This window comes from Impatiens glandulifera, chromosome 1, assembly GCF_907164915.1.
Source record: "Impatiens glandulifera chromosome 1, dImpGla2.1, whole genome shotgun sequence".
Taxonomy (NCBI): domain Eukaryota; kingdom Viridiplantae; phylum Streptophyta; class Magnoliopsida; order Ericales; family Balsaminaceae; genus Impatiens; species Impatiens glandulifera.
Genome location: NC_061862.1, coordinates 41,638,657 through 41,649,998, shown reverse-complemented (window position 1 = coordinate 41,649,998; position 11,342 = coordinate 41,638,657). Strand labels below are relative to the sequence as shown.

Genomic DNA, 11,342 nt, shown 5'->3' with positions numbered 1-11,342 from the left:
GTTAGTTTGTTGATTATTGTTGCATATTATTGATTGATACACCCTAGATGCTAGTTTAGAGTAAGATTTGGTAGGTTAGATCAAACAAAAAGAAGCTTACCTAAATTTGAGTTTTTCGGCCAAAAAAGTGTAAAAACTCAGTTTGGCCTTGTTGTTGAGCTTTGGCTCAAGAACAATGGTGTATTTTTCTTCCATTGAGATCCTTATCTATACTATATAAGTTTTAAATCGAAACCTAGTTGAATTCTGATACGTTTTAGAAATAGATGAGAAGAGAATACAACATCGATGGGATGAACGAGAAATATCGATAGGATATTCAAGGGTTAGATGAGAGAAAAGAAAAACGAGATGTTCACTTAGACATTTCCTAAATTCAAAGTGATGAATACAGCTAAAGATATAAACCTCCATGGAACCTCATGATGTAATTTTGTTAAAATCATTTGGCGAGGTGGCCAAAAGGATAGGGCCAAAATACAAAATAAAAAGAGAGTTCAGAGGTTAACATAAAAGAAATGTCTAATAGAAAATCAATATAACGGTAATAATAAAAAGAGATACAATCTAGATCATATGGCTCCATGTGGCACGTCCTCTTCTGTCCGACCAAGTACAGTTTGTGACATTACTCCCTCCTTTGACGAATCGGTGTCCATATCGATTAGAATCTGATCTCTTATCATAACAATTTCACTTTAGCTTCTTTTTCAAGAATCAAGTTTCCATTTTGTTGAGGAATTCTCAACATTGCTCCAAAGCTATAACTATGTTTCTTCTGAACTTGAACAGTTGCTCTGGTTGCAGTCTGCAAAGTAGAATTGAATTGAACTTCTTGCACAGACTTGATAAATGTTTCATCTTCTTTATTCTTCATAATGCTACTTTGATCATGTCTCACCAACTCATTTCCTTTTCCCATTTTGCTAACATTAGTGACCTTAGAGCAATCAGTTATTAGAGTAGATTTAGAACTATCATGATTTCCTATAGTTTTGGTTGTGGCAGCAACAAATTCAACATGAGGGATTTGAGAATCATCCATTAACTTTATATTCAGTATGACTTGTATTGCAAGAAGTTTCTCCTTCAAATACTCCACAACAGCTTTGAATGCATAAACTTTTTTAAAGGAATGCTTTATAATGTTAACCAGTGTACAAAGATTTGATTCAACTTCAATGTACTTAGCTCCCACTGTATGGTGCAAGATTTTTGTCGTGGTAAGTATCTCTTTTGCGATAACTGTTGAAATTCATTAGATTTATGTTGCGGAAAATAAGATCATATCTTAACATCTATTCAGGATGTTCATGCATATAGCGATTAAAAGTATTATCGAAAAGGTGATACCATTGATGCGTGAATTCGGTATATCTTGTAGTATAAATGATGATAACCCCACATGTTGCTCCTCTAGTTGGTCCACACGAGCTCGTCAAGATTCAGTTGACTTCGACTGCTAGGACAAGAGAACAACAGAAGCAATCTAATTGCTTCTGGGAAAAGAATGAGGTTTTCGATTACCGCTTCTCTCTCTCCCAGATCCCTATTTAAGATGTTACTACATCACTGGTTGGAAAAAGGATAAAAGGTGAGGAGAGAGAGAAGAGAGAGAAATTTTGTTATTTATTTGGCTAATCAAATTGAGCCACATCATTCCCTCCCTCAAATTTTCTCTCCCAATCATTTCTCATAAAATATTGTTTTATTTCATAAATAAAATATTATTTGTATCATGTTTTCATAATTAATTTACCATGGTTAATTATTTTATTTCTAATTATTAATAATATATAATATATTATTCATAATTGAATTTCATTCTCATTAATCTATTCTGCCAACTCTAAGTGTGTGACCTCATAGGACCCAATTATAATAGTTATGAGTTAACCTCATTAATCGTAGTTGGCTTATAGCAAAGCACTGCGACTCCTAACATAATCGGATTAAATTATTACTGTTAATTGTCTTATCCAGGTTTAGTCATTGGACATTAAATTAAAGGACACATTTCCTTCAATAACAATAAGAGATTTATTTGACAGTATATAACTAAGACTCTCATCTTCTGCCTGAGAAATTAAATATATGCACTCATATAGTCCTGCAACCACATCAAGTTGTTGAACCTTGAAACAGGATTCTGCAAACTATAAATTAGAAAATATAAATTTCTCAATAAACAGTTATTTCTCATACAGCTGAATACACAGATTATAACTGTGTTTGTAGGTCTCTTTCAAAGGATAACTACATCAAGTTGAGGTATTGAAGAACCCAACCTAATTCGAGGTATTGAAGAACCCAACCTAATTCTAACATGTACAAGAGATGTTGTGTATCTTCTTCTCTAACATATTTTAGGATTTCACAATGAAGGAGATGAAGTCTCCAATTTGTCTGTGGATATATTTTTTTGGCTATGACTTCACAAAGGTGAGCAAGAAGATACTCTAAACTACTTCTTACCACTTTTAACACCTTTAAAATTTGTCCAGTATCCAGAATGTTGTAGATAAATATATCAAAGTCTCTCTGAAGTCATAAAATGTCACTGTCTAAGCCATGAGTATTTTTTTTCTTTGTGAAATCTTTGAGAATTTTCTTGAGATAAGGACCAATATGAATAAGACGCTTCATTGTATCCACAACAAAATCTTCAGCTCTAGTTGAAATTTGCATCACACAAGTTGAGCTTTGAAATGATCAATAATGATTATGCTCCACATCAATCGCAAAGTCATTAACACTTCTTAGATTTGCAGCCAACAACTTCAAATTATTGACATTATCCATCAACTTGAAAGGAGTATCCTCCAATGAAAATACCTATAGAGGGTGCTTGTAGATGAAACAATCATCACTGCTCTTCATCCCAACATGCTTCAACGACTAATTTGAGTTGTTAATAACCATCTTATGCGCAACCTGGGGGTGAGGTACATAGGGGGTGTGCAATGACACTTTAGTCTTTATTTCTATGGCCTTCATATCTCTTGTGACTACTCTCACATGATTACTAGAATCTTTTTCCATAGATGCTCCCATTATTAGATTCAAGTTGTATTTTGAAACTGAATTACCTTGTTTTAGGTTTATCAGTTGGTTGATGGGTGTATCGTCAATCCAAAGACCAAAATGTTGCAGTAAATCATTCTTGAAGCATGCCCACGTAAAAGTTATAGTTGGATTTCTCGACAGTAGATAAAAGACATATCAAGTTCTTGCATCTCCAGAAAAGTGATTAGACGTTATTCTAACCTTAGTCACATTCGTCATTTGATCGCTTCAGAAAAACTACTCTACTGAAATAAGCCACCCTTAGACACCAACACCATCAAACTTTGGGAAGTCTACCTTTATCAACCGCAACAGTGCTATGTACAAAATTTATTGATTAGGTCATGTTTAGGAGAAGCCTGAGGGAGGTTAGAATATAAGATAATATATATGTAAAATAGTATCACAATATTATAAATGGCAAATTACATGGGTGACCCTCAAATTACTTCCATCGCTTACTTTTAGCCCTTAAATTATTTTTTTAAATAAATTACCCTTTAAACTTTCTGAAAGGTCACCAATAGCCCTCAAACTATTAGAAATGGTCACTAAAGGCCCTTCTGTCAATTTTCCCGTTACAACATAACATCTTTAATTAAAACCCTCATTTTCAATCATTATTCTCGATTTTACATCTTCTCTACGACCACCTACCTACCTAATATCGTTTTTCTTCTTTTTCATAGATTTGTAAAGAGAATGGTCTGTTAGAGAAGTAGAGAAGCACTAAGTTGCGATCAGTGCGAGAGAAGGGTCTGCTAGAAGGATAAAGAGAGACAAAAGATATAGTTCATAGTATTAGAGCAATAGCTTGGATGATTAGACCTAGAAAATGCGATTCATTCACCTATATTGTTGTTTAGGCCCATTGAAGGAGGGATTTAGATATTGTCGTCCCATCATAGGATTGGATGGATGTCATATAAAGGGTCCATATCCAGGCCAATTGTTAACAGCAATTGGGGTTGATCCTAATAATGAATGGTGGCCAATAGCTTAGGCAGTTGTGGAACGAAGGCAACCATTCAATGGAAATGGTTTATGGAGCTTCTAGAAAAAAAATCTACAAATAATTAACTCTTTCTAGTATACGTTCATATCAGATCAACAAAAAGTAAGAAACTAATATGTTTAAGGTTATATTATTATATTATGTACATATTATGTAAATATACTAATACACTTGAAAATGAAATTAGGGACTTAGCATAGCCCTATTCGAGGCATTATCAAATGTTGAATATTGTCAAAAAAAAATATTGATAGATTACAATAGAACAAATTATCTTCAAATTTGGTCATAAAACAAAAAAAAAAAAAAATAGTCAATATTGAATATATTGATAGTTTTGGAGAGAAATAATTCAATGGTTAAAAATCAACTATCAAAATTGTTGGAGGGCCAAAAGTAAACTATCATAATTGTTGCAGGGTTTTTAGTTAAAATCGTTATGTTTAACGAAAAAATTGACAGAAGGGCCATTAGTGACCTTTTCTGAAAGTTTGAGGAGCGATTTGTTTTCAAAAATAGTTTAAGGGCTAAAAGTAAGCAATGGAAGTAATTTGAAGGCCAACTAGGTAATTTGTCCTATTATAAATTGTGATAATATTATTGTTATTTTAGTTTTCTTATAAGCTTAATGTAATGTCTATATAATAAACATACCCTATGTAATTCAATATATAACATTCTAATACAATCTTTTTATATTCTAATAGTCTACAATCTTTTTATATTCTAATAGTCTTTTTTACTAGATAGACCGTGAAGTTGCCTTTCAATGAACCCTACTTTGGTTTCCATCCATTTTTGCATTTCCTCCAGTGTTTGAGAAATCAAAATTACCAATGTACGCAGAAAGTCGTTATCCGACTGATCTCTAATTTCGACCATTGTGAGAATTGTCGGCTCTAATACCAATTGATACGTTTTTAGAAATATATGAGAAGAGAATACCACCTCATTGGGATGAACGAGAGATATCGTTAGGATATTCAAGGGTTAGATGAGAGAAGAGAAAAATGAGTTTTACTCTTAGTCATTTCCTAAATTCAAAGTGATGAATCTAGCTTAAAATATAAACCTCCATGGAACCCGTGACATGATTCTGTTACAACCATTTGGTGAGGTGGCCAAAAAGATAGGGCCAAAATGAAAAATAAAAAGAGAGTTCAGGGGTTGACATAAAAGAAAGATCTAACAGAAAAGCAATATAACGATAATAATAAAAAGAAATACATTCTAGATCAGATAGCTCCAATGGCTCCACGTGTCGCGTCCTCCTCCGTCCGATCAGGTACATTCTTCAGTTTGTACCCTCATTTCTTAATTGGGAAACGTTCTTCAATTTTTCAAATGAACGTTGTTTACAATCAATGTGCTCCTAAATTTGTTTTAGGAAATGAATAAGGCTTGCCCTTTTAGACATAGGTCACGATACTCACAAGAGCAAAAGAGTTCCGAACACAGAATAAAAGTGTAACAATCTTTCGAACATCAAATGACCAACTATTTATGAGTAGAGGTTGTCCTTTAGGATATGCATATGGGACATAACGTTGATGGCCCTTTCTCGAACGTAACCAAGCACCGAACTCTTAAAAATAAATCTCTATTTTCTTTCTTTAGTTTATTTGAGAAGTAAACTAAAGTGGTGACTCTAAAGTCAATTAGATCGATTCATCCGCGAATGGATCGATTTAAAATTTGTATGGGTCAATTTAAAAGGAATATGCTAGAGAACTTTATTTTCAGTTTCTCATCCCATTTCATCTTTTACAGGATACAGAGGAAGGTAAGTCAATGGTTCTCTAACATAGTTCTCCTTGAAACACCAAAAACGTTTTTCTTTCTTAAAAACAATACACGGGTCGAATATATCATAAAAATCTCTCGTGTCCTATCGCGGGAGCACGTGAGAAATGTAAATCATGGGGTCAATAAATTTTGGATCGCATAAACCGCCCTTAAATATTCGAAAAAAGTTTCCTAATTGGAGATCCTAAAAACATAGGCACGAATCCTTGGTGGGACCAAAATAAAACGCGTACAACTTCCTAAATTTAAAAATAAAAATATTGTTTCAACATGTTTAGCGTGTTTTAAATGATAAAATAATAAAATACTTTTATTTATAAAACATAAAAAAAATATTTGAAATTACAATTATAAGCTAAAATAGTGAAATTGAGAACGATAAAAACACATTAATTTTAATTATATTAGAATTCTAATTCAAATTTTATTTCTTAATCTTAAATAGTCTATTCAATCTAAGAATTGAAATTAAAGTTCTCAAATTCAATTCAAATTTCAATTAAATGGTTACCAAACATATTCTCATATTTTTTATTTAAAATTTAATTTTTTAAAGAATAAAATAAGTGTATTTTAGTTGATAAAATAATTAATTTTATGGTTAAAATGAAAGTTTTATTCAAATAAAATTCAAAACAAATTAAAAAAAAAAAACTACATCAAACAAGCTTTAAAAGAGAGCCTTAATACCAAAGAATTCTTAGGATGAGTTCTGAGTTCTTTGTTAGGATTAGTTATTTTAATATCATAAAATAAATAATAATAATATCATAAAATAAATAATAATCGGTAATAATTTTAAGAATATTAGATTTTTTGTGTTAAAATAACTTAAAAGGTATTAATATATAATAAAAAAATAAAATAAAAAAATAATTTAAAATAAATGATATTTTAATATTTTAGTTAATGAATTAATTAATATGATAAATTAAAGAAATAAAATTATGTTAGATTGTTTTAAATTATTTAAATAAAAAATAAGAATTTTTTAAAATTTGTTTGACAAAAAAATTTAAGTTTTGGGAAGTTAATATATACCAAAATATTGTATGATATATTTTTTTTAGTTAATAAATTTAATATTTTAATAGATAAAAAGAGTGATTAAAGTACTTATGGTTAAACTTTAGTAATTTGTGATTCAATTCTCCATAAAACAAGGCTTATATTTAAATGGAATGTCAAACTTTATCTGGTAAAGGTCCAGCCTAGGGGAAGAGGTCAGACAAGTAAGGGTCAGCCTAGAAAACTCATTCCCTAAAAAAAGACTGATCATATATTTAAATATTTTAACTTTATATCAATAAAAGAACCTAAGCTTGTTTGATTGATGTTGGTTATTTGTATGTATTGGGATTTTATTGGATTTTTTTTAGAATAAATATAATATTTAAATTTTTAATTAATTGAATTAGTATATAAAAAGTATTTTAAGATTATAAATTAAGCTATTAAATAGTTGAAAAAAAATAGAATGACATCAAACAACTTTAAGTGTAGGGAATAATAAACATTTAAAAGTTTAATCTTGGGCAACTAATTATATATTATTTTTGTGTGTGTGAATCAGGACTAGGGCAACCCAATCCAAGATGAAGGAAGCCCTGTCAGTGTTGAGTCATGGTGGACCAAATCTAACCCAAACACAATGTTACAATAAATATATATTAATAAAATGTTGAACTTAAGGACTATAGTAGTGATAAATAATAAATCATAATTCCGGATGGTTTATTTTTAGGAAATGTTAAAACATTTATAATCAAGTAAAAGTTTGATTTTTGCAGATTTGTGAACCATCTTACACATTTTTTTTATATATATCTTAAATAATATGAAAACTATAGAGAAAGAGAATGGAAAATGATATTGGGTGTGACATTGTACTATCCAGTTACAAATTAAATATGTTTCAGTGAGACATGTTTTGACACAATATGTACACATCACAATGTGTATCCCATTAACCCCATACTCATAGATAACCTTATAATAAACCCCCATACTTTGCTCAACTTTAACCTAAGGTTCTAAATGTTCCTAATTATATAAATAAATAAATAAAACACATTGATCTGATTTGTCCTAAATAACCTTACCTTAAAACACACAATAATAAATATACAAGGACAAAATGGGAAATGCCTATAAATATAAACTGAATCACATACATTGTTGTAAGCTAAAAAAAAAAATCTATAAATATTATTTTATAGAATTTAAAATTTCTTCATTTAATTCACTCACACTTTTTTACCATAAATACAAACAAAATTTGTTTAACTTTTTTACTTTTAACCATTTTAAAACAAAATCCTAATTTTAAAGATAAAATCTCCCTTTAGTCACAACACAAGTTTAGTAATAAATAAAATTTTATCTACTTCAATTCATCATCCCTACAAAACAGTAAAAAAGAAACTTTAAATTTAACTTTGTAAAATTTGAATTAAGATAAAATGCGAATTTCCTAATAAGCTGCGGGTCATGACCACGCAACCAATAAGATAAACCGAATTTGTTTCGATTAAACACAATTCAAACAATGCCCGAAAGCATCGATAGCATATACAAGGAAAAACAAAAGCAAGAAACAAAGACCAGCCTTATGAACTCAATAATATATACATTTGCGAGTTCATGAGCATCATTACTCTTATCTTTGATCGGTTTTGAATGAGATCCCAAACGAATTCGATCTCAACCTTCCTTTCATTCCTTCCTTTCTCAACCCTACAATAAGCAAAACAAAATGTTAGCCCAATTCGAATCTCAAATCCTACAAACCAAACAAAAACACCAAATTAGATCAAACCTGTCGCCTTCTTCGGCTTTGAATAATGTAGCATGTTCGAAACATTACATAACAAGGAAGAAGAAATCCAGCAAATTGAAGAAATGAAACCTGAAACTAATCCACCAACAAAACAAAAAAACACTTATTACCCATTTGAACAAACTCAAAAAGAAAATTAACCATTTCATATCAAAAAGATCAAACTCACATGAAAGAAACTCGATGATTCCTGTAACATCCCGAAATCTTTAGTAATCATCAAAGCTTGGTGAAGAAGCAGAATCAGCATTAACTACACACAAATTAAATGATTCAAGAAGAAGGCATTGCATTGGTGATATTGTTCATCTATATATCTCATCATCACTTACAAGGAGTGCAGCAGATCGATACCAGGCAATGCCACCCCCGTTTAAACCAGCATAATCATCGTATTCAGATTGAAGAAACTGATGCTCGGCAGCAGTTAGAGCCAGGAAACGAGCATCCCTAAGATCAATCTGTGATCCCCATGCTTGCCTAAATGATGAAAATCAAAGAAAATGTAATGGATAGAAGAAATGAAATATGAAATGCCCAGATTTTACACTATACCTGATATCAATTGTCATAACATCATCATGATTGCTCCTTTTTTTGGGAGGAAGTATGTAGTTTGGAGTATAGACCTGCAAACATAAAAAAAAATTAACAACCCAAATTGGTTATAATGAAATCAAAGAAGATTTAATCCAGAAAATGAAATGAAAACCTGATTGCAGATTTCACAGGTGATATCTCCTTTCTTGTTGCACCATCTTTGAATACACTTCCTATGAGCAAACTAACCAAAAAGAAGAAGAAGAAAATAAAAGTGATTTCTAAAACTGAAAGTGAAAAGCAGGAATCTTCTTTTTTCTGTAGTACTAAAATGGCATCTAGTTAACTCAAAGAGTCAATAAATGCACAAACAAGAAATACCCACATGGAAAAACCTAAGAAACACCGATTCTTGAAACCAAAGAAATACATTTTTCAAATAAACATCAGGATTCATCCATCATTAGGGTTTCTAAAGACAAAACATTTAGGAAATTTTAAAGATCAGAAAAACTTCTTTAACTCCATGCAGTCCTTTGATAAAAAGTAATAATAACCTTGAGAGTCCCATTACAGGAACAAGGAACTTCCATATCCTGTTCTTCATCTTCTTCCTGACAAATCCTACATTCTTCTCTCACTACCTTTTTTGAACAACCCTCATCTCCAGTACTGTATTTTACAACAGGGGAGATATGATTGTTCTGTTGAACGATTGCTTCACCGCCGGCGTTTGAGTTTCCTAAAAGACTCTCTCTTTCGTTGGTGGAATCGTAACACGCCGATGATATTATGTGATCAACATACACCATGAAATCGCCCACCATTTTTATTTTCTTGGTTTCTCTCTCTATATATGCAAAAACAAATAGAAATATGGACAGTGAAAAGAGGAGGAGAGACAAAGAGTGGAGACTCTGTTTTATATAAATGGAAGAGCCTCTCTACTTTTTTATCTATTGACGAAAATAACCTTGGACAGTTCTTATATTTTCTTATTTTACTCTTATAAATATCTTGTCACTTTCTGTTACTACTTTAGCTGTTTAAATTATTATTTTTTTATTAATATATATTTTACACCCAAACAAATGTCTGTATTTTTCTTAGGGCTTGTTTGTTTGTTTGTTTTTTTAATTTTTTTTAAGAAATAATTCAAGATTTAATCCGCTAAGGTAGTTTAGTGGTAAAAATCGGCTTAAAAAACCAAAAACTCACGAATTTTATTTCATCTGGAGCAATTTGAATTAAAATGAGGGTCATACCTCCTGTGAAGTGTTATACTAGTTCTCTTTAATAAAAATAATAATAATAATAATAATAATAACCCAAAATTTAAAAATATACATACATGTTTACAAGAACATGATTTTAATTACATAAACAACCGTACCTTCTTTTTTTAGGAAAAAAAAATCATACTGTTTATTATATGAAAGGAAAATATATTTTAATTTGTTATATCGAAGTAGTTTTAACGAGAATTTTATCTTTATGAGTCTTTTGTTTGTATAAATAAACCATTTATTCAAACACATTTCTACAATTACAAAATTATTAAAATATATATATATTTTTTAATATTCTCACTATGAAGGCTAATAAAAAGATGTTTAATTAAAAAAATACTATTTATTTTGATAAATATTTTGAATTGAGAGCTAGAACAATAATTTTGGAGGAAATAAGTTTTTTTTAACTTGTTTGATGAAAATGTAGTAATTTAAATAAAATTTATGATTAATTTTAAAATACTTTTTTATTTGAAATTTAAATTGAATAAAAGTAAAGTAAGGTTGTATGTTATTTTAATTAATAAATTAAGTTATATGACAGTTAAAAAGATAAGGATGTATATGATAGTTAAAAAGATAATGATGTGCTGTAATAGAATTTTTAAAAAAATTAAAAAAAACTTTAATTAATGAGAGGAGTTTAACTGATAAAAAAAAATGAAAAGATAAATGTAATAAAGGGGGAAAAAAGATGTAAAAATGTGATTCAAGTCAAAAAAAGAATAAGAAGAGATAAGCCAAAAATAAATGTCTCAACAAAATATAAAATAAAATGTATAAA

At 30.0% G+C, this 11,342-nt stretch overlaps 1 protein-coding gene across 2 annotated transcripts; it reads right to left on the bottom strand.

Annotated features, from left to right (window-relative positions):
* Positions 1-8,389: 8,389 nt before the first annotated feature.
* LOC124921190 lies at positions 8,390-10,157 on the bottom strand. Of its 2 annotated transcripts, none has more exons than XM_047461815.1 (7): positions 9,824-10,157; positions 9,439-9,510; positions 9,282-9,355; positions 9,059-9,206; positions 8,896-8,979; positions 8,706-8,801; positions 8,390-8,623 (listed from the first exon to the last, which is right to left on the bottom strand). In XM_047461815.1, the coding sequence occupies exons 1-7, from the start codon at positions 10,091-10,093 to the stop codon at positions 8,618-8,620; spliced, it is 750 nt and encodes a 249-aa protein (XP_047317771.1). In that variant the 5' UTR covers positions 10,094-10,157; the 3' UTR covers positions 8,390-8,617. The 2 variants fall into 2 exon arrangements, with proteins under 2 accessions (XP_047317771.1, XP_047317772.1); XM_047461816.1 differs by having other exon boundaries at positions 8,706-8,795.
* Between the last annotated feature and the right edge of the window lie 1,185 nt (positions 10,158-11,342).

Bases quoted from the DNA above. Each gene is read 5' to 3' on its own strand.
- LOC124921190 (XM_047461815.1), bottom strand. From the start codon at position 10,093: ATGGTGGGCGATTTCATGGTGTATGTTGATCACATAATATCATCGGCG. The intron at 9,511-9,823 runs GTTATTATTACT...CTTTTTGGTTAG, and splicing joins CCTGTAATGGGACTCTCAAG to TTTGCTCATAGGAAGTGTAT. The intron at 9,207-9,281 runs GTATAGTGTAAA...TTCATCATTTAG, and splicing joins GTTATGACAATTGATATCAG to GCAAGCATGGGGATCACAGA.